The 16240-nt window shown below is 40.9% G+C and overlaps 1 protein-coding gene across 1 annotated transcript in view; it reads left to right on the forward strand.

Annotated features, from left to right (window-relative positions):
- The first annotated feature begins 644 nt into the window (after positions 1–644).
- The window catches only part of LOC103457434 (apolipoprotein B-100-like), a 39881-nt gene continuing 24285 nt past the window's right edge, over positions 645–16240 (forward strand). The window contains 26 exon segments of the mRNA XM_081602805.1: positions 645–820; positions 1096–1140; positions 1946–2058; positions 2160–2305; positions 2453–2600; positions 2971–3123; positions 3221–3345; positions 3499–3584; positions 3683–4130; positions 4214–4328; positions 4412–4558; positions 4654–4865; positions 4960–5179; positions 5264–5437; positions 5523–5720; positions 5825–5992; positions 6437–6642; positions 6792–6962; positions 7054–7184; positions 7275–7476; positions 7568–7740; positions 7840–8015; positions 8115–8230; positions 8738–9111; positions 9229–13928; positions 14049–15165. Coding sequence (XP_081458931.1) covers positions 706–820; positions 1096–1140; positions 1946–2058; positions 2160–2305; positions 2453–2600; positions 2971–3123; positions 3221–3345; positions 3499–3584; positions 3683–4130; positions 4214–4328; positions 4412–4558; positions 4654–4865; positions 4960–5179; positions 5264–5437; positions 5523–5720; positions 5825–5992; positions 6437–6642; positions 6792–6962; positions 7054–7184; positions 7275–7476; positions 7568–7740; positions 7840–8015; positions 8115–8230; positions 8738–9111; positions 9229–13928; positions 14049–15165 — 9979 coding nt within the window. The 5' untranslated portion in view covers positions 645–705.

Raw genomic sequence — 16240 nt, forward strand, 5'->3', positions numbered from 1 at the left:
TCGATTCTCCGTCAGTGTGCTTCAGACTGTTAGGTAGGTCAAAGGTTATCATCCCTTTCTGTAAGAAAACCTTCTTTGTTGTTTTCGGAAATGTCAACTATCAATATAATCACATTGTATTTGACCTATGAATCTTCAGGAAAAAAAAATGCAAAGTTTGGTTAGTTTCAGGGTTTGCTGAAGGAGTTTCTTGAACATCTGCTTTCAAAGGTTCAAGACCCCTCTACCTGAAGGCAATCTCTGCGACTTTAAAATGAACAACGAAATTATAAAATTAATATCTGATAAATCTATTTGTGTGCTGTACTTTGAGGAAAACAAGCAATAAAAGTTAGGGATTGATAATAAATTAGCCATGATATGACACTGATCTGATTACATGATGTTCTGATTCCTTTCATTTAATTTTGGGGCAAATGGAAACGATTTGCTGACACATTTCTAAGAAAATAATATATATATAAATAATCCGACATTCTCTATTAACAAGCCCTATATAATCTAGAACTAAAAATAATGAAAAAGGAGGGATTTCACACAGTAATACTGAAAACCCCCCACCCAATGCTGACAGACAAGTCTGCTTTACCTTTGGCCTGCCACAAGGACGGCTCAGACTTTGGAACCAGGGCAGCATATCTGCAAGTCCCAAGCAGTCATATACTGTAAGACTAGGGATTATAAAAGCCCACAGATGCAGACATAATGATTAGTCTTCAGAGAAAGAGGGAGACTCTCCACATTCTGTCGGAGCTAAAGCCCATCATGTGGGGTAATAAGCTCTGCCTTTTGCTGCTTCTGGGCACCTCTACCCTAGCCCGTGAGTACGCCGCGCTCATGTCGCGTTTAATAATGACTGAAATGTATCATCCATCGGTAGATAAAATTGAAATAAAAAATATTGGCTAAATTTTATTATTGTTGTTTTTAAAAATTTTATGACCACAGGGTTTGCTGCTAAATTGTTAAGGTCAACTTAACAATTCAACAGGCATCTATTTTTCCAACAAACACATAACTAAGAAAATAATTTTAGTGTTAAAAATTAGATTGTTGACCTTGCTTGCCAAGCTGAACTCCTGTCTTTGTTTTCAGAGCAAAATGTAGGAGGTTTGGAAGAACAGTCTCCAGTTTGCTTTTGTGAGTTGTCTTACTTTTTTGTTTGTTTAATCAGTTTTGTGATGAGATGTAACCGACTTATCGAACCGACAAAAGGGTGAAAGCTTTGATGGGTGCATCTGTGTGTATATTATAATATATTACATTACATTACATTATATTATATTATATTATATTATATTATATTATATTATATTATATTATATTATATTATATTATATTATATTATATAGAAAACAAATATTTTGTTATTATTAAACTTAAACATCATATTATTTAACCATCAAGAAAATTATTATGGGTAAAAATAAATGCACTTTTTGCTTTCCCTACATTATTTTAAGAAGTCAAGCTGATTATAATGTACTAAATAATGTGCAGTATAATTTAGATAACTGGCTAGTTTTTACTGAATGTATGCAAATAGAAATATAAAATTGTTTTATTACTGCACATAAGCTTCATTACAGAAATGTTGCGTTTTGTTATCTGAAACTTTTACAAAAATCCTAATTTAATAAAATTTCTAGGTTTAGTTCTTTTTACTGTAATTTATGAAGTTTACCTCTACGTAGAAAATCATTAAGAGCAAAAAAAAGTAGATTTTAGTCTGCATATTGGAACATGCTACAGTGCACTAAGATACAGATAAGAAGGGAGTATAAAAATACGTAATTTCATATATTTTTTTCCAAAACTTGTAATGTAAATTTGTTTTAATTTCACCAAATCCTAGTTTTAGACTAGAACAAAATATGTTCATGAATGATTTTGTGTATAAAACAACACTAAAATCTTCTAACTGGGTCATTTGAACTGCTTTCAGTGGCCAAGCGATACAAGAACTTTGGACGGTTTGTGTACAACTACGAAGCCGAGACCCTCAACAGTGTAAATGGAGCATCAGACAACAAGAGTGGACCCAGAGTCTCCTGTACAGTAAGTCTGAAAACTTGTAGTTATAATTGGAAAGTCCGGAAACTCATATTGCTTTTAACGTGTAACAGAAGTAACAACAAAACGTTTAATTTGCTGCACAGGTTGAGATCGATGTGCCCCAGACGTGTCGCTTCATCGTCAGAACAACAGATTGTTCTCTGAGCGAAATCACTGATGTGGACCAGGAGGGGAACCCAGTGTATCGTCCCGCTGCTGGTACAGAGGATTTCAAAGCTGCAATGGCAAAGTAAGTACAGTTGTTATCTGTCCAGGAAAGATTTGTTTTATTGTCTGTGTTCTTGGGTTCAACGTCTTGGCACAGTCACCAAAAGATTAAAAATAAGCTGATGACCCAAATGCCAGGGTGGAACTTAAAACCTGTATGTGTTGCCAGGAACATCTTGAAGGTTGCAGCGGAAGGGCACACCGATGTGAAGCTGTTCCCTGAAGAGGGAGAGCCTGTCAACATCCTGAACATCAAGAGGGGAATCATCTCCACTCTCATGGTGCCTGAAATTAACAAGGAGGAGACCAAAGAAATGGTACATAGACTTCTTCCTTTTTCTCCCCTTATTTAATATTTCACTCTTTATAGCTTCCAATTATTTTATGCCAAGTGGAGTTCATGAAGCTTGTGACGTGGAGTCACGTAAAGATAAACAAGTTGCACAATGGGTTGATAAGGCGCCCCAACTGGGGGTGATAAATCCTGCCCTGTAATATCGTGTCCTTACAGTGACAATCTCCAAATGCAGGTCAAAGTCCGAGATAAGCTATCGCCTTTTCGGCATCACCTGCTTCCATAATCGTTCAGGTTCATTGATTATCTGATTTAGGGACAGAGGGAACAGTTGCAATTAAACTGGCAACTTTGTTTTTGAATCCTCACAAAGCCTCTTGTTGTTTTTTCAGCCCACCGTACATGGAGTGTGCTCCTCCGACTTCACCATCAACCTCGGATCGGACGCCACAAGTGAAGTGACCATCAGCAGGGATCTGTCCAAGTGTGATGGCTTTGTAGCCCGCAGACAGAACACCAGCCCTCTGGCCCTCATCTCTGGCATGGTGAGAGCTCCTGCTGCCACTAGCTAATGTCTATATCGGCTACGTAAACTGTGCCTAAAGCACTAGTTTTGATCTGTTTAATGTCTTTTGCTTTCAGAGCTACCCTCTGTCCAAACTGATCAGCAGCACTCAGACCTGTAACTACAAATTTGACAACCAGAAGAAGCACATGACTAGTGGATCCTGCACAGAGAAGCACATCTTCCTGCCCTTCTCTTACAAGTAGGTTTTCCTGTTGCCTTGCTCCTTTTACTGTAATGGATGACAGATTTAAAAATACATAGCTTAGAAAATTATTCAAAAAATACTTTCCACATTTGATTAAGTAATTCATTCTTTTCTTTTCTTTTTCATTTTTACCATTGCTGGATAAAGGAAAGAATATGGAATTTCAGCAGTAGTGAGCCAGACTGTGACGTTGAGAGAAACCTCCAAGATCAACGACAGAATCTTTGACCACAGTAAGTGCTCCGTTGTCCAGAGCATTAATTTAAACAATTTACCAACCATAGTCACGTTTCTGTAGTATTTTAATCAATTCGGTTATAAACTTACCCAGATGAAGCTTTCAAACTCCTGCCCATGGATGTCACTAATGACAAGTCCCCAGTGCAGACCAAGGATGCCGTTATTACCACAGTGCAGAAGCTGCACACGCTGTCTGAGACCAATGAGGGCGAGGAGCGTGCCAGTCTCTTCCACAAGCTGGTGTCTGAACTGCGTGGCCTGAACGCCGACGTCCTGACCTCCAGTGTGAATGAGATGATGACAGTCTCCGGTTCTCTTACCTGGCAAGCTCTGGTTCAGTGTGGCACCCCAGAATGCACCAGCGGCATGCTGAAAATACTCAGAAACTTCGACCATGCTGCATATGACGTAGATGCTTTCGTCTATGCCCTGGGAATGCTTTCAAACCCCTCCCGCCTGATGGTGCAAGACATGCTGGCAATGGCTCAGTACAAACAGAGCAAACCCATCATGTATGCTCTGAGCAATGCAGTCAAGAGGTATGTGGGAGAGGCGGAACACTCAAGTTGTAATTTATGCTGTGAATTAGTAGCTAATCAGCTACTTCTTCATGTTTCTGTAGACTGTACAAAGCTGAGGGAGTCACCCCAGAGATCGCAGCTGTTTATGAGTACATGGCGTCCCTCCTGGGCGCAGACTGTGCAGACGAGAAAGAGATGACCTTCCTAACCCTCAGGGTAGGTAACCAACTATGGACATACCTGTCAAAATAAAGATCTTAAATATAAAAACGAACATTTACTCATGCTGTTCCATCCAGGTTGTTGGTAACATGGGAGATGCAATGGAGGCAGCTAACCCTGAAATTAAGAACATCCTGCTGAAGTGCATGAGACAGCCGGCTACCACTTTGTCCGTGCAACTGGCAGCCATCCAGGCCTTCAGGCGCATGTCCGTGACAGATGAGGTAACACCAACATTTCTCAGCATTTCCAATTTTGTGGTGACTAAAAAAAATACAGCTACTTTGAAAATTAACCACCTGCTGTTGTTTTTGTCCAGGTCCGCTCCAACATCCAAAGGGTCAGCCAGTACCCCAAGGGCGCCGTGCAGAAACGCCTGGCGGCTTACCTCATCCTGATGAGGGATCCTCAGGACAGCGACTTTGACATGGTGAAGAAGCTGCTAACCCAGGAGCAGAACACGCAGATCAAGGCTTTTGTGTCCACCCACATCCACAACATCATTAGCTCAACTGAATCAGAGACAAAAAAGTGAGATTTTCTTATTCTGTGTTTTATTTTACTGAGGTACCATGAAGTGCTTTGCTAAGTAAAATAACTACAATGTAAATTCTTTTTTTCTTAGACTTGGTGACAGAATCCTCCAAGCTTTGGGAGATACCGACATTTCCACACACCATGACTACACCACAAAGTCTCGCAACTACAAACTGGGCATTGCAAATGAGAACACGGAGGCCAGTATTCAGGGCAATGTCATTTTTGATCCCAATAACCAGTTGCCAAGGGAAGTCCTGTTGGAAACAACGCTGAAAGCTTTTGGATACAGCTTGGATATTTGGGAGGTAAGTATAGCTCCCTGACCCGTGTTGGACATTTTTGAACAATCAATACCCATTCACCCGGACATAAATTTGTCTTTCACATAGTTTGGCATGGAGGGAAAAGGCTTTGAGCCAACCATCGAGGCTCTGTTTGGCGAGAATGGGTTTTTCCCTGACACCATTTCTAAAGCTCTGTACTGGGCTGAGGGGAAGATGCCACCAGAGGTTCAAGAAGTTCTGGAAAAATGGGTTGCCCCCTTCAAATCAGGAAAACAAAACGTATGTACTTATTTGTGTTCAGCATTTGCTGCTAGCTCAGTTTGCCTGAAGCACAGTGTGTAACAGAGTTGCTTTTCTTCCTAAGGTTCCAGAAAACCTTGTGGGCGAAATTGCTCGCAACTTCAACAAGCTGCTGAGCAATCTGCAGAGTCAAGAGTCTCCAGAGGCTATGGCCTACCTGAACATCATGGGAACTGAACTGGGTTACATCAAGGGCAATGATTTCAAGTTCATTATTGAAAATGCAATCATCAATGCAAGAACGTTCATGCACCATTCCAAGGTATTGTTTTGTACAACAGTTTTCAATATTTTCTAACATAGGTTTAGGTTTGCTCCTAAACACAACAATTCTAGAGCTCTAAAACGGTTTGTTCTTCCTTTCAGTTTAACCTTAATAGGTTGTCGAACTTTGACACAGAGATGTTTGCACACTACATCTTCATGGACAGTAAATTCACCTTGCCAACAGCATCTGGTTTGCCCATGACATTCGCTCTGTCAGGCACTTTTGCTCCTGGTGCCAAAGGAGGTCTTCACATCGCCCCAAACATGGTAATGCTTTTAATCCCTGTCCTCCAAAATATACTTCTTTTCATTGCCATTTCATCTCTTCTTATTTTCATTTAGCACCCGCATACTTCAACTGTAGCATATTTGTTGTTACATATTTTAATGAGCTGTGGATGTAAATGTGTTCAAATCTCTTAAAAATGATCATTTATTAGAGTAGATTAGGACTAGACTCTAGGAAAGTAACTTTAAGTCATTGGCTTGTTATAACATATTTCAAACTGGCACATGGTTGGCATGAAATGTCTTGATGTAAATGACAGCATTTCATTTCCAACATTGAAAAGATACAAAATACCAAACGATGAAATACAGAATGAGGAACCCTCTCAACAACATCTTAAACATACTATTAAAGTTCACTATGGTTGTGGTTACAAACAAGCCCATGCTAGGAAATGTTATACTATCTTCTTCCATTCACAGAAGGAGCTGGTCTTCAGTCCCTCTGTTGGAGTTGAGTTCATGACCCGAATGGGAATCCACTTCCCTGAATATGTTGCCTCTAGTGTCGAGCTGCACACCAACATGTTCCACGAGAGCTCCCTCAAAGCCAAGATCACCATGGAGCAGAATGAGCTGAAGCTCTCCATACCAGCTCCAAAGGACACCACAAAGCTCTTCAGAATCAGGTGACCGTCATAGTTAATAAATAAAATTGATGATTTAAGCATTTTAAACTATACAAGTTAGTATTACGTGTACCATGTCACCAAGTGATACATTCCAGGTCATTGTTTTAGGTGATTGAACCTTTCCTGTTGGTTTTCTTATTTTGTAGCAATAAAGTTGTGATTGTGGATGCTAACAAGGCCACAAGGATTCCATACAGACAGGGCGGATCAAAGTGCAGAACTCTCTTCTCTGGAATCAAATACTGCACCAACATGCTTTACTCCAACCCCCGTGACATGAACGCTGCTCCCTACTTCCCCCTGAATGGAGAGACAGCGTAAGACACAGTTTGGACAACCCGTGTTTATCATTTGCATTCGCATACCACAATACCTAAAATTTGTTTTTTATGATTGTTTCTGTTTTAGGTTTGCCCTTGACATTGAGCCTGCTGAAGATATCTCTGAGTACACAGCCAGCATTGCCTATAAACTTCTCCGTGAAGGAACGGACGGCAGCCAGAGCGTGGATTCCTTGAAGATGACCCTGAGAGCTGAGGGTATGATTATTTTGTTTAAGATTTTACATGAGATTCTGCATATTTGCACCAATCAAAAATAAAGAGAATATATATTTTTTATAACTTCAGGTGCTAAGCCCGCAGAGGCTACAGCTACCATGAAATACAACCGGAACAGGAATGTCTTCACCACTCAAATCCAGATACCTGACATTGATGTTGAGGCTGGGTTTAAGATTGGCTTGGCAGACAGCAGTGCAGAAGGCAAATCCCTCACCATCGAGTTCTCCAACAAGAATGTGCCACAGCTATCCCTGATTAGTCGTGCCAAGTGAGCAAACCCAACCTCCAAACATTCACAACATTGATTTTCATTTTGATGTGCACGTGTGACAAATTTTTGTTTTTATTACTCTTTGCAGACTTCAGGCCATGGATGATGGGTTGCTCCAGGTTCAACTTCTTGTGCCAGCGCTGAAGATTGATGCCACCCTTGGAGCTACTGTAACCAAAGCAGATGGTCTCACCATGCAGATCAAGAGTGATATTAAGCTCCCAGAGATTTCTTCCATGCAGGCGGTCACCTTCAAATATGGTAAAAAAAAAAAAAGAAAAAAGCACCGGTCATAGTCAGAGAAAGGTAATTTCAGATTGCAATCCTAAATTTGAATGCAAAACTACTTTTGTATTTTAGGTGAGAAGGAAACTGAGGCCTATTTGACATCCAATGTGAATGCTGACACAAAGATCCCAGTGCAGTATGCTAAAGCCCTCCAATCTTGGCTCAATTTGGTTGCTGAGGACCTCTTGGAAAAGAAGGTTGTGAAGACCGACATGAAACTCCGTCATATTGTCAACAAAGGAATTGAGGTGAAAAGAATAAAATCCTACTATAGTTTGCTTGCTTCAAGTTTCTATGTAATGTCTATATATTGACTTTAATCTTTGCTTTGTATGTGTTTTGAATAGGCCACCAACATCTGGATTGACAAAATGTCTGAGGATTGTATTTACATGAAGACTCTGATGAACAACATTGGCAGTCTGGAAATGCCATCAGTGCCTGAAGTCTTATTCATGAATTTGTAAGTAACTTTACATGAGCATGTTCACAAATACAGTGTCATAAAAAAAGTATTGTGTTCCTTTTGCATTTTTTGGGTCTTGCTCTTTTGTCACACCTATCAGTCTTAGATTATCAAACCAGAGATAATCTGATATGAATGATAAATGTAATTTTCATTTTATTTTATTTATTAAGAGGCAAGAGGAGTTTTTTATGATTTAGGTCTGATTACTGCCAGAGCTGTAGAATCATTAAAACTTTTAAATAGAACATGTCTGACAACAGGAAGAAGGCTCATTGTCTAGTTCAAGAAATTTAAGAACAAATGTCAATATTGTGGCACTCTGAAATTAGCTTTTTGTATTTCCTGAGGTCGTCTTTGTCTGATATTACAATTTACTTGATGATCAGAAACATTTAAGTGCAACAGACGATACCTGCATCTGCATTGTCTTGAATAAATAAAAGTAGCCTGCCTATGTATGCTTGTGGTTTAACATGTATCCTGTTTTTAATGTTTCACCAGTGAAAGCAAACTCAGATACCAGTTCAACCTGAACCGTTTCATGATGACCATCCCTCTGCCTCTCGGTGGAAAATCTTCTGAGGAATTAGGCCTTCCACTTGTTGTCAGAATCCCAGGCTTTTTTGTACCTCAGCTGCAACTGGAGGTTGACCCTCGGGAGATCCAAATTCCAAGTTTCACCATCCCGTCTGAACATGATCTCACTCTGCCTCTGATGGGACTGTTTGAAGCCTCTGCCAAGGTCAACAGCAACTATTATGACTGGGAGGGACTGATTACAGCTGGCAATAACACTTCTGAGTCTCCTGAATACGTGGCTAGGTTCAGTGTCATGGCTGAAAGTCCAATCAAACTGCTCTCCTTCTCAACTGAGGGTAATTAACATGTTTTCTTCTTAAATAAAAATAAATAAAACATTGGCTAATTTTATAGAACCAGCATTAAGGGTGACTCTTAACTAACTACTTCTTTACCAATTTGCTTTGTTTTAGGTGCCACCAAAATCACAGACACAAAAAGGGAAACTATTGAAGTCACACTCGATGGATCCCTGTCACACATGCTCATAAACACACATTTCAGTGTGCTGGAAAGCATTTCTGTCAAAGACAATGTACTGACAACAGGTCAGTACAGCATCTCTGCTAATGCTGCTCCAGTGGGTCTTGACACATCTTTGACTATTACCACCCAGTTCACTCTTGACTCAAACACTTTCCTTGGAGATGTTAATACAGATGGCAGTATCTCCATTGGGTCAAACATCGCCACCACAAGTTATCTCCACACCTTCTCTATTGAGCCAGCCAAGAAAAAAGCAAAAATGGACATTGCGCTGATGGTAAAATCTGGCCCAATGAAGCTCTCTCACAAGATAAAATCAACTTATGAAAATGACGAATTTCTGTTTGAATCAACCACCAGCATGGATTTTGACCCGGTTGAGCACACCACAAAATTCAATGTTAACTACAAGGATGTCAAACTTACCATCCAGTCTGACTCTGTGACCAGGGCTCTTGAGAGGATGATTCGTAACCAGATGGCGTTCTCCATGTCTGACGGACAAGCTTCCCTTAGAATTGAGAACCAAGCTGAAGACACGCAGAACCGTGTGTACTCCTTGCTTACTGGAACAATGAACCCGTCTGGTTTGGAGATCAATGCTGATGCCTCCATGAAGATCTTCTCTAGCCTTGCTTCTCACAAAGCGACCTTGTCATTGAACACAAATGGCTTGACCACCAGCTGCACAACAACCGCCCAGCACAGTCCATTCACATTTGAGAATATTTTCCATGGTGGAATTGGCGCGCCAGGTGCCACGCTGTCTCTTAAAACAAAGGGTACCATTCAAGACAACATGGCTGAGCTCAATGTTGAGGGAAAGCTTTCAAGCACAGAAGTATATCTCAACAGCATGTATGAAGGCAGCCTCTTTGACATCAGTGGGCGGAACAGAGTGAACCTCAGGCTGAACGAAGATGGGCTGGTCTTCTCTAACAACATGGTTGGATCTTTTAGGGAGATTAGGACCGAAAATGCCCATTCCCTGTCTCTAACATTAAGATCTTTCACCCTACAAACCAAAACAGACAACTTCCTTGACAAGAGCAACTCCTACATGCATGACATCACAGTCAACATGGAAGGTTTTACAGCCTCAGCTATGGTGAAAAATGAACTGAAAGTGATCGGAGTCAACTTTGAGAATGATGCCAGATTCAAGGCAGAACCCTACAATGTGGAGCTGGCTGGGACACTGAAGGGAAGCTTCTCAGAAGAAGAGCTCAAGCACATCTATGAAATCAAGTTTGTTGACTTAGTCCTGTCTGCAAAGTGCAATACCAATGGAAAACTCCTGGGATCACACATGACACATACCACTGACTTGGAAGTTAACGGTCTGACTATCAAGTTCAGTAATGTGGCCAACTTCAACTCACCATCTCTTCGTGTGGACAGCACAGTTAAAACCACTGCAGCACCCTTCACACTCAATATTGATGCCATTTTCAACTCAAATGGTGAGGTGTTCCTCTTTGGAAAACATAGTGGCGAACTGTACAGCAAATTCCTCCTGAAAGCAGAACCAACAGAGTTTGCACAATCACTTGAATACAGAGCCTCAACCAGCCATGAAGTTACAGACAGACCTACCGTGAAGACCAACGTGAACAACAAACTCAACAGCTTACTAAACCTGGAACAACAAGTGGTCACATTGGAGTTGACGTCCACTGTAAACGAACACACCTTCAGACAGATGTTGAGTGCCTCTAACAATGCAGAGAGAATTGCTGTTGATATGAAGGGAGAAGTCTCAACCCCTCTCTTCAGCGAGGCCAGCCAAGATTACGCCATCTCTGGATTTGTGAAGTATGACAAGAACAGTGACAGCCACTTCATTCAGATCCCATTTATTGAGCACCTTCCCACAGTTATTGAGAACATGAAAAGCACAATGATTAAGCTAATGGACATCAGTATTGAGATGATCACAGAGGTCAACACCAAGTATGAGATCAGTGCTAAGTTTCAGGCCAAAATTGAAGAACTAAAGGGAGCAGTTGACAGTTTTGACTTTAACCTCTTTGTCCAAGACCTGAAAGAGTTTATAGCATCAGTGGGAAATTTAATCATCAGACTAACAGACCAGCTCCCTACTGACAAAGTTATTAATCTGCTGACATCTATCAAGGATACTGTTGGAGCTGAACTGAAGAAATATGACATTCCTACAAGGGTTAATGCAATTTATAACAAAATAGAAGAGTTCCTCTCCAACTATGAGATTGAAAAAATAATTGGGGCCATCATGGATGAGGTTGTAAAAATGATGAAGCAGTTTCAGGTCAGAGAGAAGTTTCAACAAACATTTGATGCTCTCAGATCAGTTGACATCCAGCCTCTGCTTAACAAGTTTATGGTGCCTGCAAAAGAACTTTTGAATGAGCTTTATTCCTTTGACTTCAAACTGTTTATTGATGATTTGAGTGACTTTTTCACAAGAACGATCGAGAAAATTAAGTCCTTTGATTATGATTCTCTTGTGGTGGAATTGAAAGACAAAGTGGCAGAGATGACCAAGATTCCTTGCTTTGGGAAACTGTATGGTGGGTTCAAAGTTACTTCCCCTCATTACAACCTCATGACCACGGCTGAGCTGGAGAACACCACAACTGCACCGGCCACCCCAGAGTTTAAAGTAAGCCTGAACTCATGGGCTGCTTCTACTCTCAAAGTGCTAGACTTCACTGCAGTTGCTTCTGCACATTTTGCTGCTCCCAAAATGAGCCGTTTGACCATCTCGGAATCCATTAATGTTCAGCAGTCATCTTTCACTCTTGACCACAAGGGCGCAATGAATTTTTATGGCTTATCAGCTCAAGCCTCTGGTGAAACCACAGCAAAAGCGACAACAGAGCTCTATGTGGCACAGCTTGTCAACAGTGGATTCTTTGCTCTGGAAAATGGATTTTCTGCCAAAATGGACACTGCCTACAAACATGATTTCAAGTTTCCACCCCTCAACATCCTCAGTGAAATGATGATTGATCAAAAGACTGTCTTTGGACTTGAAGATGGCAGCATTCATCTTACCTTTAATAACTTGCTCAATGAAAACTATAGAATTTGGGATTTCTCAGATGAAGCAAAACACAAGAGTGACATCAAGATAGAAATGGATCTCCAGAACACCAAAGTGACTCTCACTGGTGACACCAGTAGCAGTTTTTTAAATGTTAAAGAAAGTTTTGATGCTGACATCAGTATTTTCCGACATATCCTGATTGATGCCAAGTTGGAGACTGATACACCTTTCATTAAGGGCAGTGTGGCAGAGCTTAAGCTTCATGCTAAGACTGAAGACATGAAAATTGATTTCACTGCATCTCACAATGCAGAACTGGTTGGCAAAATTGAAGGAACCCTTTCAAACTCTATACTGACTCTGATCTCAGCCACAGAGTTTACATTTGATACTAAGAACAAAGGAAAGGCCAAGATTGTTCTTCCATTCAAGCTCTCTGGAAAAATTGACCTCCAGAATGATATTGCTTTTACTCTGAGCTCGGAAATTCACAGAGCAAGCTGGACCAGTCTGGGCAGGTTTAATCAGTACAAATACTCACATTTGTTCTCCATGGACAATGTTGACAGTGCAATTATGATCCAATCAGAAATCAATGCCGAGGCAGATCTTGAAATGCTGAAAGAACCCATCACTATTCCTGAAATAACTCTGCCATTCCTTGACATGAGGACACAGAGAGTGGAGAGCTTTTCTCTGTGGGAAGACACTGGCCTGAGCAACATCCTAACCACAACTCAGCAGACTCTGGACATCAACTCCAAACTCAAATATGTTAAGAACCCTGAGATGATCACAATTAACATTAATCTGGATCCAGTCATCCGGGCCATTAATTCCAACATGAGGGCCCTGCACAAGAAAATGCTCATAGGCAAGGATAAGGCTGCCACCATTCTCGCTTCATCTTATGACAAAGCAATGTCAGAGTATGAAAAATACAGCATTGAGTTGCCAAAAACCATTTTAATCCCTGCCTACAAAGTCCCAGTGATGAATTTTGACATGTCCTCCTTCACAATTCCCCTGCCTGATGTCACACTTGTCACAATGCCCTTGCTGCACATCCCATCTGCAATCAGCAAGCTGACTGTTCCAAAAATCACTCTGCCCAAGGTTCAGAGCATCAAGATCCCAGTGATGGGTGATCTGACTTATGAGTTCTCAATGGTAACAGAAGTGATCACACTTAAAACTGATGCCAGCATCCTCAACCAGGATGGCCTCAAGGCCAAATTTGATGCCTCCTCAATGTCTGGGTTTGAAATTCTGACTGGAAAGATTGAAGCCAACACCAATGTTAACACAGAGGGAGAATTTAAGGTGGCCTCTCTTCTTTCTGTACAGCACTCAATGCTAGAAGGAAACCACGAGAGCACCATCATCTTGAGTTATGAAAATGTAGAAACATCTGTGAGCAATGCAGCAAAGATCAATTTGCCTTCACTCACTATGGAAATCAAACAGGAAATTAAGGGAAATCCAGTAGATGGCCTTGTTGTCTCCATGTCCACACCATCTGCAGGACTCATTGGTGTACAGATGCAGACCAAGCGGCCAGCACAAGTAAAAGCTAGACTCTACGGTCGCTACCCGGTAAGAGAACATGTGTACATTTGCTCATTAATAAAAGCTTATTTTCTGTTAATCTAAGATACATGTTTATTTTTTTCTTTTCTAATTTTATGTTTTTGTTCATGCTTGTCCTCTCAACAGACTGAACCAACAACAGACATCAACATCTGGGGTCTCAAAATGTCTGTAATGGACTCCGAGAAGCTGAATCTTCAGACGACCTGGAATATGGAGATACCATATGAGGTGATGCTGGGGTTGAAGAAACAGGTGCCAGTATCCTTGGAAATGGTCTCCGATGCCGCTGTTAAGATGAACAACAAGATCAACAGGCTTGTTAGGAGTCTCAAGGGATCATTTGAAAAGTTAAGAAGGCAGGGTAAAGCAGTGTTCAAGAAGGCTGTTGAAAAACTGTCTGATGTTACTTCTTCTGACTTTATGACAACTGTCACAGATAGGACCGTTCTGATTCTCAAAGAGTCCCAGAAGAAAGTTGAGCTTGTTCTTGAGGCTGTGATTAAATTCTTGAGACACACCAAGTTCCAGATTCCTGGCTATGACCGAAGGCTCTCTGGACTTGAGGTCTACCATGAATTCAGCACTTTTGTTGCTGATGTATCTGAAGAGGTCGTTGAGAAGTTCCCTGAGTACTTTGTCACCATCTTTGCATCAGTCTTTGATCACATCCAAGCCGTAGAATTCACCATCCCTGGCTCTAACAGCATTGTCACTGGTCAAGAACTTTTCGATGACTTGATGACTGCTTTGAGGAAAATTCAGAAACAGCTGATTGTTAGCATAAGGAAACTTGGAGACATCCAACTGGACGACATCATTAGGAAATCCTCAGAATTCATGCAATTTATTGTTGAACAAAGTGAAAAGTTTTTCCAAACTCTAAAAGCCCCAAATGTTGAGAACATCTCCAGCTTTGTGATGGATGCATACCGTGATGCCAAGAAATCCGGTTTCCTGGCCAGTGTTGCCAAACGGGTAGATGAGCTGCACATAATCATTAAGGAATATCTCAAAACTGTGATTGATAAAATCCACAGCATCATGGCTGATATGTCAACTTCACAGCTTAGAACAGACATCCAGTCCTGGATTGACCTCTCCGTTAAACGCATCAACACTTTCCAAAACAGTGTCATTAGGACCCTCAAAGAAAAAAGCAAGAATGTTGAATCATATGTGAGAGTAAGTGACAGACAGATAGAGGTTGACATTCCTTTACCATTTGTTGCCAAATTCAACTAACTCACCAATCCAACAAAACCCATAAGAAAGTATTTGAATTAACTACCTTTCTATCACAACCAACCAACTCAATAGTTAATTTATTGTCATAAAAAAGCTAAACTCTACAGTCATATGGATGTCTGTTTTTAGTATGAGTCTTTGTGCTGTTTTTCTGCATAATTGTGTTTTTTTCATGGTGGACTAACAATTTTTCTGATCCAACTGTGCATCCTTTGTGTCTAGTACTATTTAAACCCTATGTGGCCACCAATAAACTGTTTGTACTGCATATATCTCTGAGCATTTCTTAGACCATGCACTGCGAATAATCTTTTTAATTCAGCTTATGTCTAAAGCACCAAGTCATGTCCATCCAGTTTGTTTCAAATATAACCTACCATATTTTCCGCACTATAAGGCGCACCTAAAAACCTTCAATTTCCTCAAATGCCGACAGTGCGCCTTATAATCCGTAGAAGAAGAAGAGCACGGTGCATGCTGGGATAGTTGTCAGAACGCTGGTTTGTAATCTATTAATAAAGTTTGATTGACCTATCCACCTACCAACCGTCTAGAAGCAGGTCGTCTGCAGGTCATTTAGCATCACGTTCTCCACGAACATGCTGTGCGCGAACGGAGAAGGGTGACCATCGTCCGGCCACGCCCCGGTCCAGTCGGGGAAGGCTCTTCTCGTCAACCAGAGTCGACTGTTTTGTTGACATTCACTTTAGAGTAGAGTAGCTCCATCTAGTGGATGCATAACCTAACTCCAGCCTCTACTGTAGCGTCTATTCTATGTACCTCATAATGCGGTGCGCCTTATATATGAAAAAAGTTTTAAAATAGGCCATTCATTGAAGGTGCGCCTTATAATCCGGTGCGCCTTATAGTGCGGAAAATACGGTAATCATGCAGATAGATTCAAATCCACAGACATTTCATTCAAATTTTAGAACAATAAAGTCAGATTCAGTTGATCATAAAAAGCCAATGGATAAAAAAAATTGCATGCAGAAGCCCAGTCTATTACTCTGACACTGACTGTGTTGTCATACTGAGCAACCATCTGAAGAGAAACTCCTGCCTTTTAA

The sequence above is a fragment of the Poecilia reticulata genome, chromosome 21, assembly GCF_904066995.2.
Source record: "Poecilia reticulata chromosome 21, P_reticulata-male-v2, whole genome shotgun sequence".
NCBI lineage: Eukaryota > Metazoa > Chordata > Actinopteri > Cyprinodontiformes > Poeciliidae > Poecilia > Poecilia reticulata.